This window comes from Drosophila serrata, unplaced genomic scaffold (genome assembly GCF_035046125.1).
Source record: "Drosophila serrata isolate PLE 108 unplaced genomic scaffold, ASM3504612v1 contig_217, whole genome shotgun sequence".
NCBI lineage: Eukaryota > Metazoa > Arthropoda > Insecta > Diptera > Drosophilidae > Drosophila > Drosophila serrata.
Genome location: NW_028257115.1, coordinates 2010072 through 2024463, shown reverse-complemented (window position 1 = coordinate 2024463; position 14392 = coordinate 2010072). Strand labels below are relative to the sequence as shown.

Sequence of the window (14392 nt, the reverse complement as noted above, 5' to 3'; positions counted from 1 at the left end):
GTTGTTTCTAGGGTATGGTTTTGTTACTCATTTTTTGTGAGAAACCCAAATTTGATAATTTTTTTATGGGTCATTTTGGAGCGTATGTGTATAGGTATAATATTCAAAATACTTTTTATTTTTTAAGTTTTATATAAAGAGAGCCAAAATATTTGTAAAGAGAATCGATTTAAAAAAAACTGACCAACTTCGCTTTAATAAAAACAAACTAGCTATAACTCGAACATATCAATTTTTTTTACATTGTTATAACTTACACTTTAATTTATATGAAAAACCACGACTTTATTCTACAGCTTCCTGGTAATGATAAAAATATCAATAGAAAACTCTAAATAACTCCTATTCCTAACTTTTCTTCTTGCTCTTATGAAGCTTCCAAAAATATAGCATACTTTTCCGGGCACAAACTCAGTACAAAAAAATCTGCTGCTTAATCAGCTTTAATTTGCTGCCGTCATTCTATCGCTAGCTTGGGCAACATTGAATGACTGAGGTTAGGGCAGGAAAACATATCGAGTAACCCATTTGGAGCCGCAACTAGAAGCTGACCCACTGAGCAGCGAGCATGCAAACAAAGGCGTGGACTTGCGAGCCAAGACAATGCTCATGGCTTTTGGTGGCATGTGTGTGTGTGTTGTGGGAGGTGTGTGTGTGCCACAGTGTGCATCTTGGCCAAACAAGCCAAACAATGTAGACAATTGCTTTTAGAGCGTTGACTGATGACAATCGCAATCACTTTGCCGCCCACTCAACCTAGATTTCCACCAGCGAAAGCAAACATGGCAACAGCGGCAAGAGTTTTTGGCATCACCAGAGAATGTAGGATATAGGATGCTGGATGGTGGGAGTGGGAGTGGGAGTTCGTCCTTTTCGTCCCCCTTCAATCCGGTCTCTTCTTCCTTTGGCAGTCAGGTAGCATTTGCCGGCGCTCAATTTGTAGTTTTCGGCATGGATTACACATACGCCGTGTGGTGCATTCAGCGCGCTTGTCAGCTTATAATTCAATTCGCCAACGGCAGCTGTAACTGTATACACAGAGCTGGAGCCGAGCCGGAGCTGGAGCCTGTATCAGGTGCCCCAAATTGACAGGCAAACTGCATCTGTCCTACCTGCCTGGCAAATTGCATTAGCTGTCAGAGAGGGAACTTTTACCTTTGATTGTGTAATTTATACAAAGATTTGACCTGCACTAGCTTTGACTTTGGCTACCGATTCGATGAATGAAGCATTCTTTGCTTAGCTCAAAGCGAAGGTTCTTTGAAAGCACAGTCCCCTCTTTTAATTGTGATCGTTTACCTTTGAGCTATAGGACAAAAATACACTTTTAAGTATTTTAAGTATAGTTTTTTAATATTGATATAATATAGAGTAATACCCAGTCATTCTTCAAGGATATGCCATAAGCAAAAGGAAAGCAATTCCTATAGTTGTCTCACATTTCGACACTCATGCATGACAAGAATGAGTTCAAGTAGCTGTCAGTGGCAAAGATTTAATGCTGCTTGCTCTCGCTCTCAGTCTCCTCCAGCTGTTTTTTTTTTCTCCCTTTATTGAGAAACAGCTGCCATCATAATTCAATATTTTACACTTGAATGTACACGGAACAGAACTTGACAGCGGCAACAACAACAAGGATCTGAGCAGCGAATGAAAATGTTTACACGCTGCTGAGTTGCTGAGCTGCCGAGCTGCTGAGCTGCCGAGCACTTCGCACGCCAGCCAACTAACTGAATGAGTGACTTACCAAAAGGCTGGAGAAAGAGCGGCGGGGGACAGCAGGCACTCAAAAAGGCGCCAGCATGTCTCTCGACTGTCCTCCTGGGTGACCATAAGGAGTCTGCCTGAAGTTTTCACTGCAAGTAAACAACAATGAAGGGTTGAAATGTGGCTTAAATTATTTAAAATTAATATTCATAATCCCTTTGCCTTTTGTAAAGCTCTTTAAAAACAGTTCATAACATTTGGCAATGCAATTCTTGAAATTGTTTTAGGATTTTAAATCAGTTAATCAGTAAGATCATTTTCCCCAGTGCACAACTGGGCTTACAGCAACAGGCAGAGCAGGCAGGAGTGGCCAAGACAAGTCCGCACAGATTGTAGTCAAGGTAACCCAATGGCAGGTAAGTTGGCCGGCAGCCAAGGCCTTTGTGAGTGGCTGTCTTCCATCGGTTGCCGTGTGTTTGGAATAATTAGGCTGATGTAGTTAATAATTACATTTTAAGCATACCCGACCACTTCTCCCACAAATCATGGAGGTTTCATGGTCATGTATGATGCGATGCCACGTCTCATTTAACATAATGAACCAATTGCTCTGCGTGGGGAATATACCATCTAGTGTTATGTAGCTTTCGGCCCACAAATTCAATCAAAGATTCTCACACAGCTTTCAGCTGCACTAAAATGGTTTACCGCAAATCCCAAAAATAAGGTCAGACTGGCTCTGAGGTAAGACGAGAGGCAGCACCTGAAATTGCAGCTGGAAACCACAGACATGGCAGCTGGATATAATCCATTTTGTGTCGTCGCCCTTGCAAACTGCATTTTTAGTGGAGATTACGAAACCCTTCCTTGTTTCGGTTAAGAGTCAAACAAACAGTTTTTGTAAATTCAATCGTTTGTAGAAAGGTCAAAGGCATTCCTGTTTGACGTTTAATCTCTTAAAGTCTCGCAAATTTTACGACTCTGGCTGGTGTCTAGTCTGTGGAATTTGCTGTCTGGCATTTAAATGTCGGGACACCGGTGCGTATGAGCAATAATTTGCACAGAATATCACGCATACGAGGCATTTTAACCTGTGCAAGAAATTGTACACTCAAAAAGCATTTTAAAGTCCTATTATCCACAACAAAAACAACAAAAGCAGCCACAATTTATATAGAACAGCAAAGCTTTTTTTTCTCCCCCCTATCTGAGGAAACCGCAGTGAAAAACGGAAAAGTTTTTCAAGGCCCGATAAAAGTTTTTTAATTTGTCTAAAAAGGGGAGAGAGACGGGCAGGTGAGAGGAGCAAACAGTGCTGTGCCGAGTGCTCTATATACGCAGGTATCGTCAAGTGGGGGCGTTGCTCCGGTGTTGTGTTGTGTGAGGCGAACTTTTTAGGCGGCGTAATTTATGCACAATGAAAGCGTTTGGGATTAAGGACACACACACACACACACACACACACACAGTCAAAATGGGGCGTGGCAAAGGCCTCGTCTGTGGCGCGGCATAAAAAAGCAAGTGCCAAACTGCCTCCTTCCTGCCCATTCCAGCAGACAGGTGTAGCAGGCAAGCCGGAAAATTAGCGGAAAGCGTCAAAAGCGTTCCCCAAACGGCAATGTCGCGGCATGTCTAACCTTTAGGAAAGTCCCATGCCCCTTACCCTTTTTTACATAACCACATAAATACAGGCAGAAAAAAAAGTATGGATACAAGAGCATTTATTTTGTATTGTTAGTTGGACAGGATACCATTTCGGCCACGTTTCTTCAATCAATTGTGTCCTTGCTGTCAATTGATCCGTATTAACTTGTACTGCGATGACCGTGTCGAGTTTTTAGATTACAATTTAGATTATTTATATAAATTTTAAGTGTGTATAGTAGACCTCTGACCATAGTTCTGGGATTTTAAACCCTTTACCTTAGCTAGATACTGCAATGGTGGACAAGTGATCACACGGATGTGATCCATTGCAGTATCCATTGCCCAGCCGGCACCCTCGTGGAGGGTTCAGACAGAGGATTTTTGCCAGCCATTAATTTTGGTTACCAAAAGGACAATAAAAAAAATTTTGTACCGAAAATAAAACATGGATCCGAAAAATTTTAAAAAAATTACCGAAGGATGAATTTTGGAATGTTTTACGAACATTCAAATTTAAATTCAATGGTCCAATATATGAACTTTAATTTTGAACACGTCGATTCGATGATGCATTTGCTCTCTTGATCCATGTACAATTCAATCACTTCGTTGTCGAATATATTCTGCGGCGGCATAGGGTTTGTGCATGCGCAGGGGTCCAGTCCACAACGTTGCATGAGTACCCACTTGTCGGTTACTATGCCCTCGTTTTGAACCTCTAAGAAGCGGAAAATCTCACATGATGGTTTACAAAATGGAGTCACTGGCACAATAGTGGTCGCCCTTATTAGGTTATAGAACTTTATGAACGGCGTTGCGGTATGCGGCTGGCACATCGTGTTAATTGCACATATCGTCCATTTGAAGGTTACCTCATCTTCACAGACGATTACCATTTTGCCACAGAATAAGGCCATTGGCACGCATTCGCTAAAGCGTAACATTGGTGCTTCGCCGTTCTCAATTACTTGGAATAAATGTCCCAATACAGTTTCAGTTTTTACGCCGTCAGAGGCAGGATCGTCATCGGTTATTATTAAGGCAAGCTTACGATCCTCGGGCATAGATTTTGCAAACGGTGGGCGATCGTCGTCCTTGCAACTGCTATTTTGGCAGCATTGTGTTGCCGGGTTGTGGCATTTCTTTGTTTCCTGGCAGTTGTCGGATAAGGATAACTCGGAACTCATTCTGTGAATTTAGAAAACAAAAACCCTTTATTATAAAATTTTTATAATATTTTTCGAAACGAATTTTATTTACGTGATCGTATTGTTATATTTTCCAAAAAAAAAAGTAACTTTTCAACAGAAAATTTTTAGCAGAGAACTTTTTCTTATGTTTTTTATAAAAAGTTGTTTTTCAACAGAAAATTTTCAGCACAATATTTTTTATGTTGTCTATATTAATACTTATTTACAAATGAACTTTCTAACACATCTCGTTCAGAAGGTTAAAAATTTGTCGATACTTATCTCAAGGCTGGCTTGATTTAATTTAAAAACAACTCGTTTGATTTACACTTTTTACTGCCGGAGTAGGCGAACCTCAGCTAAAAGCTAATGTTCATTTGTATATATAAGTTTCAACATTTTCCTTTATTTGTTACAGTGCAGCCGATACAACAACAAGGTCAGTTAAGTAACTAACTGGTGTAAATGAGTCCGCAGTTTATGGCTTATTGCTGCTGTTGTTGTTGTTGTTGATGCCGCTGCCATTTTCATGTTGACAAATTTGCCGGCGGCCAACTTCTGGGTTTTTGTCTCCATAGCTGTATTTTTAGTTTGTCTAGGTCCTGGCCGTAATTACCTGGACTCTCTCTCACGTATAATACGAACACGTTTTCTGTGGCAAAGCTGCCTTACGGTCATATCGACTCTAAACAACAAAAAAGAGTACGAGGAGAAGGAGCAGGTTGGAGCACTGGAAAATGAGCGTTTTGGGCATGATAACTTTGTCCTTAAACTTGTGCATAGTGAAAATGTTCGATGGGGGAGTATTTGCGAGGTTAGTTAGACGAACTAGCCGTGGCTCTGAAAACACTTTGATTAACTTTAAAGTTTGTCAGGCATGGAAAATTGTGTTATCGACAGTTCATTTTGTTTACGCCAAATATTTTGAAATAGATTTTTAAATTGATTAAGTTTAGGGCAATGAAGAGTTTATATTTAAAATGGTTTTTTAATTGGGTGGTTTGTGAGTAAGTATGTATGTATATACATTAGTTTTTAGTTATTCATTTATTTTATAGTTTATTTAAGCCACTTAAAATACGGTATTAATACTAAAAAGTCAATTTGTTTTTGTTGATTCTGCTTTAAACGTTTAATTTGAAGTCACAATTTAAATTTGCTTTACTTTCGTTATGGTTTTTTGTCATGCATATCAAACGCTTCATGGCCAGTGGACATCTACACCCTCGTACAGCCAAATCCTCATCCACGGCGCTTAAGTAGCCATTGTTTTTAGCGTTGTGTTTTTTCTTGTTTTTTGTTTTGTTTGTGTTATTTTTTTGGTTTATTTTCTGGTTTAGCCTGCGGCTTTGGGGCGGCTTAAAATTGGATTTGCGTTTTCGCTTTGACATTGCCTGTTTTTGTTGCTCAGCCGTGGGACGACTGAGAGTTTGTTTTCCACCTCTCCTCCACATACACTTGTAAAAATGTCACTTTAATAACTTTGTGTTTTGTTATCTCTACCTTTTTTTGTGCTAAAATTTTTTCAAGTTGTTTTAGAGGTTTTGTTGGTCTTGTTTTGTAGCACGTTTTAATTGCCCTTGCAGCCGCAACAGCAGCAGCATCAAAAGTAGCAGCTGGCAACAATTTTCCGTTTTGGTCTCTGCTCTCGTCGTCTCTTTTTCATTTATTGTTGTATTTTTAGACGTGCCACAAATCCCCAACAGGCCAAACATGGCAAAAAAAAAAAAAGAAAAAGAATGGCAAGGAACAGAAACATTTCGTTTTATTACTGGCAAACATGAAAGACACCACCAGTAGTAGCAACGGCAGGACGATGTGAACAATGTGTGAGATTTCGCACGTCGTTATAAATAGCAATAAAATACTCATTCATTTCCCAAAACGCAAAAAATTAGTGCTGGAGAGGAAAACAATTTTCAAATTGAGACTCAACACTCGAAATTGTAAATTATAATTTGATTTTCATAAATGCGGGCGGGCGGGGCACCATTGTGTAGCAGCAGGAAACACGCAAATAATTTTCAAGCTTGCCCCGGCCAAAGGTCAAAGTTGAGGCTTCGTCTGGTCTCCTCTCTCTCTCTCTCTCTCTCTCTCTCTCTTAGAAGCATTAAATTAGCAGTCTGTTTGCCAGTGCTTCTCCAACCCCACATACCCCAACCCCATTTGAGGCAACTTTTCTTTGGTAAGCTGCTTAGGAACTGCAACAGAAATGTAACAAAGTTTCGCCAAAGTCCACCGCAAAGTTATGGCCACACAAAAGTTAATTCTGAATGGCTGCGCCTGTCGCCATGCAGCACATTTTGAAGCAAATTGAAGGGTAGCAAAGAGTCCATTATTCTTAGAGATTAAATATAAATCAAATATAGCTAACTAGAAGTTCAGGCAAAAGAAGTCTGGAAGATGTATATAATAACAAGCTTGCTTCTGGCTTAAATATATGAAAAATCAAGCAAGATTTCCTCTTTAAGAACCAGTAGACAAATAAAACGTGGTACCTTTGCTTATTAAGAAATAAACAAATAATAACATAATTAATCCCCTCGATGCCTACCCAAAACCAAGAGGTATCAATGCTCCATTCTATCACTTCAGAAATCTTTTTCAATTACACGCAAAATGTAGCAAACAACAACAACGACAACAACAATAATAATGCCAATGCCAAGGCTATAAAATGCTCTTGTAATTATTTGCACAAAATGCTTAATTGTTTGCGTTTTACAGCGAATTTCGCTGAGCGCCTCTGGCAAATATTGACGCTCATCAATGTGTGTATGTGTATGATGGGGCTTCTGTGTGGAAGGAAGATTTTCCGCTGGCGGAAAAATTATCGCACAGCGTGTGAAATAAAAATTGAGCCACGCTTTCCTGCCCCCCACTCTCTGTCTATTTGTGGCTCTTGTTGTTGCTGTTTGGCATTTCAATTAAATAAATAGGCTTATTTTTTTATGGAGCGCAGCGCCAACGGCGGCGGCGGCAGCGTCAAGGAAAATTTAAATAACGAACCTGTGGAAAAAATGGCGCTATATGGAAAGACTGCATGTGTGTGTGTCTGTCGAAGCATTGAACCAGTTTCAAAAGGAACACACACACACACGCCCACTCAGAGTGTGCAGCTTTTAGTCAAGTCTCTGGTTGTACATAAAAAAGTCAACAGACAAACAAACAAACAACATGTAAATTATGAAAAATGTACTAACAAAAAGCAGCATAAGCACATACACACAGTCGGGACTATACTAACAGCAAACTTGGTGAAAATGTACCAAAAAAAATAGTTTATGGAATGAAAAAGGGTTTCAGTTTTCTTTCCAAAATATTTAAGATGAATTTATTAAATTTATTTGCCTCGAAATTTGAATAATTTGTTCGTTATTAACATTTATGAAAAATATACGCTACGACCATATCTATTCGAGTTATGGTCTGAATCATTCGAATTATCGCGCGAAGATTCATTACCGATCTCTTCGACGAACCCTCTCTCCCAATTGACTGAAAGTTCCTCCTCTCCTACACGCTCTTGAAGGCGCATCATTTCGATCTTTTGGTCATCTGATATTGGGGCACGTTGGGGATTTGAGGACGACGACGAATTGGAGTCTTGCGATGATGTCTGGCTGGAGGAGGAAGAGGAGAGCATCGATTCCGGATGAAGGGAGGGAAATAGCGAGGGGATCAGTGGCACATAGAAAGGATCAAAGGCGTTACTCCAATTGCGACTGGAATTCGGCAAATCCGGCATATCGATTGCTGGTAACAAGTCGGGAAACGATGAATCACCCATGAATGTAATAACGAAATGCGAGTTACGAGAGAAGAAAGATTTGTAACCTATTGGGTATAGATAGGTCTTTGGAGTTTGTTTATTTTTGAAAAAATTTCGATAGGGAATTTGATTTAGACTTTGTTAACCGGACAGCTCGAAATTATTTGACAAGCTTCAGATGATTATATAGTTTGATAATGAACAAAAAGCATACTAGTAGGTGGCACTTGTGTTCTAAACTTGCGTCGCAGACTGTATATGGCTATGTACATTCTGAATTACTGCGTCTCGTTAGCCACCGACTGAGCCTGGTCTACCAGGTAACGTTGGATCCTGCTGCTGCTCCTACTACTGGTCCCCCTTTTTTTTTTGTAGACACTTCTCCGCTGCCGTTGGCCACCTTCTTTGTAGGCCGACAACAGGCAGCAATAACCCATCTCTCACAGCCCCTCTCTGGCGGCGCTACCTGAAAAATGCGCACCTGTTTTGTTTATTTTGACTGTACGGGAGCTGTGTTGTTGCAGCATCCGCTTCAATCGGGTTGCTGTTGTTGCTCCGGCGGTGCGGAATTTGTTGCTGTTATTTCAGCGCAGCTGTGCCGCCATGTTGTGCATTTAAAGTGCAGCTCATCCTACCCGATATTCGCGCATACAATCCCCCATGTACATACATACAACCCCTCGAAATCCAAGGCAGCACTTTCGTCACGTTTCTGGATCATTTGCTCACAGTGTGCGCTGGTATTAAGTTTTTAAAGTTGCAAAACATGTGGAAAATATATGAGAGAGAGTATCAGTTGGTGCCGAATGCAGGGATGTGTGTTCCTTGAATATGGTAGTTTATTTATTTGGATAACGTTTAAATAATAAGAATGAAATGAATAAATAGGGATTTAAGTTAACTTAACCCCTGTTTATTACTATCAAGATTACATTTTTCTTCTTCAAACTATGCATAAAGCAAATCTTAAAAGAATGAAAAATGTGCACCAAAAAAAAGGAAGTAAAGAGAAATGGTTATTTTCCATCTGTTTTCTTTTACAATTACTGGGTAAAGGAACTCATTACAAAGTATGTCCGCAGGCGATTGAATAGATTTGAGCATTCCGCAGTGAGCTGAAAAAGGCAACTTTAACTGCAACTTTGACTGCGGGTTACGCTTAATTAAATGGCCAAGCATCGGACCAAGTAAATACCCTGTGTGGAATTAAAGGGGGAAGAGGGAGAAGTGAGTCAAGTCGAGTTAGTTTCCTTTTGTTTATTTGAAACCTCTCTCCGGTTAGCTCCCACGCACCCCATACCCATACCCATACCCATTGACAGTGCAAGCCGGAGCTAATCAGTTGAGAAAATTTTCTGTGAGACGGCTAAAACCAAACAAAAGGGCAAAAACTCGGACCCTTTAGGGGGCGCTCTGCCTTAATTAGCGCTGCAAACAAAGGAAACTTTCTCCGAGTCCGAGATCAAGTCCGAGTAACGTTGGGTCAAAAGTGCCAATACAATGTGTAAATATAAATGAGCAGCAGGGCAGAAGCGTTCTTAATTATTACGCATCATTGGAGAGGAGGAGCAGGAAGAAATCCAGGAAAATGCCGGAAAAGATACCCCCAAGTCGAAGAGAATGAGACGGTGTCGGTGATTTCCGCCAGGTAAATGACAGACGGCTTAAGTTATTAATATATTTCCGTAATACAGCGTCGACTTCCATCATGACATCAATCAAGCAAACAAACCGACCGATGTTGGCCTTATTTAATGCTTGCCAAATTAATCGCAATTGTATTGAGATTGATTGAGCCAAAAGTCATTGCCAGATTGGTGATTGGAGTGGGGAAAATTCCAATTTCACCCATTTTTTTTTATGGGGCAATTAAAATGTTTATTGTGCCTGGGCTGCTGACAATGCTTAAAAGAGAAATTAACAGGAAAACGTTTATTTATCAACACGAAAAAAGGAAAGTACAGCAAATACAGAAAGTTGCAAAAAGAAGGTTACAGAAATATAAACAAATGGAGAAAAAAATGGGTGGAAAAGGAGAGTTAACAAAATTGGACAATGGATTTATATAGGTATTGGTATTGACTTTTAAATATTAAGAGGATTAAAGATGCATTTTTAAGTAGTTTCCTATCACAAAAGTACAATTTAAAAGTCTATTTGTGGTTTTCAAAACCCCAGTGATTTCTGTTGCATCCCCCATAAAGAAAAGTTTTATTTATTTCTGTAAATTTCAATAAAGCTTTATTTTAATTGCTTACAATTATTTTCGATGTGACACTTGATATTTCTGCTCAATATATTTAAATCAACGAGCTATTCTGAAACATTTAATCTGCTTTTCTGGGACATTCTGCACAACGCTTACCGACATAATCGTAACATGGTTTAACCTTTTAGAAATTTTCCAAGGGGAAACATTTTAGAATACCCCGTACCGAAAACTACTGAGAAAACCCTAACTTAGCCACAATAATTCAATTATGAGCGACCACATTTGTGTGTCCTGCGTCCTGTCGTCTCCGTCGACAAATTGAATAAGTTGAAGGTCTTCCGGTTTGGCCTTTTGCCCAGGATTACGAAAGCTTTCAAAAGTTCCAACAGCAACTCCCCAACTCCTCCTGCACTCTCTGAAATAATATTGCGGGAGCACATCAAGTTATTGTAGTGGGAAAAAGTTTTTTATTTTAGTGTTTTAGGCCTACTGCCACTGCCGGCAATTTAACTAAAAGCGGCAATAACAATTTAAAAGGTGTTCGTTTCTAGGATGGCCAACCATCCAACCATTTGACCATCAACATTTATGCGGCTACTTGTTCGTTGGCATAAAACTCACTTATTTCCAGCAAGCGCAAAATCCAATTGAAATCGTTTTGGCGCTGAATCCATTTAATAACCAACATAAATACTGTTCACGACGCTTTACGACTTGAGTGCGCCACAGGAAACTATCGCCGGAATCAAGCATTAAACTTTGCCAATGGCACACAGATATACGTGTTTCTCAAGTACAAATGTGATCAAGATAATAGTTGTAGTCGTAAAGGAATTATTTGATTATAACAATTATTAATGGGAGAGGGAAGTAGTAGTTAAAGAACTGAACTAGTTACAAATCTCTTGCAAAGGTGCTTAAAAAGATTGAAGACTTAACTTTAAAAGTAGTTTTTATGAAACATAATTACTATATTTATATAACAAATAACAAGTCTTACATAATCAGATATTATGCTAAAACCGCTTATATTAAGTTGACCTAGTCCGTGGTTATATGCTAAAGCTTGTGGGTATAACTCTATGCAAATGTGCTTTAGGGTGTCAATTCCCGCAGCGACACTTTATGATATTTACACAGGGACATACATACATATATAAATATGTACATCACAGAGAGATAGCCAAGGACATGTAAATATACTTTTCTTATATATACTTTTTTTCTATATTTTTTTTTTTTGCTGATTAAACTAGGCGGTGGGTTTGTCCTTGGCCCCAATAATTCGCAATTGAATCGGAATAAGTTGCTCCCACACTCCTGTCTCATATAGAATTTGCTAAGTAGATTTAACCTCCTGTATGGGCCATAAAACCTAATAAAAGTCGCATAAATAGTGGGCGACAACCAAGATAAATATGTGGGCAACAGATTTATTCACTTTTTCTCTTGCCAAATTGAGTTGAAGGCGACGGCAGGCAGTCAGGCAGGCAGGCATATTATGTGTAATTGCATTTTATTTGCCATAAATAAATGCTTCTGAATGGGTTTGTGCAACCAGACACAGACATTTAAATTGTCTTTGCACAACTTCCATTGCATCTCGTCTCAATTAGGACACAAACAGTTGCAAGTGCAGTTGAAATATTTAAGCAATTTCCGCAAGATTTCTTAATTAAAAAGTTGCTCCGTCTTGAGTGGGTTTTGGTGGCGCGTTTGCCGAGGTGTCAGCAACAATGAAAATATTTTCCACTTACCAGCCAAAGTGTTTTGGAATTTTTCCCCCTCTATCTTTCTCGACTCGTCGACTCGTCGTCGACTTGGCAATTTGCTTTTTGCACATTTTTCTTCATTTACTTTGCACCGAAATCTACGAAATTTCATTTGCAGTTATGTGCTGCTATTTTCGCAGGCACATCACAAAAAGCAACAAAATACTATAACATCACGGCACACGTTCTCTGCCCAGTCACTGGCCTAAAATATTTGCCAAGCGCTTCACATTGGACGCACAGTCAAACAATTTGGGTTTTGGGATGGCGTGTGCCGTCGGACTCCGGGAGTTTTCCACTGGATCCGAGATCTAAAACGAAAAACGAAACGAAAACGAAATATGTACACAGTCTAAAGTTATTATTGTTGCCCCTCTGGAGAAAGTCAGGATGAGTTCTTTCATGAGTTCTCTCTTTCTCTCTTTAATGCCATTTTACAGACTTCAATTTTGGACGGATGTGTGTGTGTGCTGTGTGTGCCTAATGCGACTGTTGTCCAATATCCATAGTCCTTTGTCCAATAGAATTTGTTGCACGCTTCACTTATTTGGCTGAATGTAGTTGAAAACAAATTTTGTATTGCATACGTTTGTAGGCCAGCTATTTTTGTCTCAAAAGGAAGAAGCTGTAGCTTAAGTAATACCCTGTAAATTAAGGTGGGGTATAAGGGTATAATGTTTATAGAAAAATTGTTGTGTCAGAGTTTTGATTTGTTTAAATAAACCACTAATACCATCAACCCCTAAAGCATTTCTTTATCTTCAGTAATTTTAAAGTATAGCTAAACTTGGAAAAATACCCTTTAAAAATAAAAGCAGGGATACTCAAACACTGTACCTTGGATCACAGGAATGGAAACGTGTAGATTAATTTGTTATATTAAATATTCAGAAATATTCCGCATTACAATCACTTATTTATTAACATTAGACTTGTTTGAATTTATGTTTTAAAGATTAAAAGGCAAAACAAGCTCTGATTAGAAATACCTTTGCTATAAGGGTATTCCTAAACTTATTCCTTTCCTCCTTCAACTTTTTTTTTGGGTATTCCCCTTGCAGCTTTACAAGTTTTCATTTTTTTTTTTTTTTTGGGACAGGTCAATGCGTTCCAAAAACTTACTTGTTATTACCCATAAAATTTGCTTGCCCTTGGCATCGAGAAAGTCATCAGGTGGAATGAAAGAAAGCCAAGGTAGGTAAGTGAAGCTGCTGAGATATTTGTAAAGGGAAAAGTTTTCCCTTATTCCACAGTTGCATGCATATTGTAATTGCATTTTAAATGGCTGCAGTGGGGTCGTTGTGTCACGTTTGGTTTTTGGGGATAACCTCAGCACGAACACACGCCGCATGGCCGCAATATGTATGGTAAATTAATTCAATATTAAGCAATCAAATATTGTCGCCACATCATCAAATGCTGCGGCAGCCCCCAAAGAGAGAGTCTCTCTGTGTGTTTCTGTGGGTGTGACTTGTGGCTTTGTTGTTTGCATTCGCAGACGCCTTCAATTAGAATATGGCAAATTGAACAGTCGTTGAGGAGAGATATGGATTCAATAAGGGGGATTGTTCGTTTGGTTGGGATTGAATGAATTTGCAATCAATGCCAGAGGTCATAGGAATTCATCTAACCAATCCGCAGAGCCTTCGTTTATTACATTCTGCCGCCACCGCTGCCACGCCCACATATGATTGGCTGCCTATTGGGGCATAGCTTGAGCTATCCCTACAGCATCCCGCTTTCTGCATTTTTATTAATTTTCCGCTTTCACAGCTGGCCCCGGGTTTTCCCCAGTTGTTGGAGTGTTGGATTTTTGCATGTTCGTTCGCCGGCTGTGTGCGACAAAAGAATTTAATTAAAGCGCGCAGCCGGGCATTGTCCTTGGGTAGCTTCGTAGCCATGTCCTGGTCAAAGGATTAAGACGCTGCTGGTGGTGTCATTTCAATGGGATAAGATCGCACCTAGATTAGAGTTGACAACTCTGTACTCTTAAGACTAGAGAAAGCTTAGTTCTTGAAAGGATTTTTTAAAGTGTTCTTTAGGAAAAAGTTAGCTTTATATATTTTCAGAGATATATTAAAGAACATCATCT

General features: G+C 39.4%; 1 protein-coding gene across 1 annotated transcript; it reads right to left on the bottom strand.

The window, feature by feature from the left end:
• Positions 1-3744: 3744 nt before the first annotated feature.
• Positions 3745-4793, bottom strand: LOC110188835 (uncharacterized). The gene is made up of 2 exons (XM_020958727.2): positions 4615-4793; positions 3745-4542 (listed from the first exon to the last, which is right to left on the bottom strand). Exon 2 carries the CDS (start codon positions 4539-4541, stop codon positions 3852-3854), a length of 690 nt encoding a protein of 229 aa, XP_020814386.2. The 5' UTR covers position 4542; positions 4615-4793; the 3' UTR covers positions 3745-3851.
• Between the last annotated feature and the right edge of the window lie 9599 nt (positions 4794-14392).

Excerpts from the sequence above, each read along its gene's own strand:
- LOC110188835 (XM_020958727.2), bottom strand. The coding sequence starts at position 4,541 with ATGAGTTCCGAGTTATCCTTATCCGACAACTGCCAGGAAACAAAGAAA.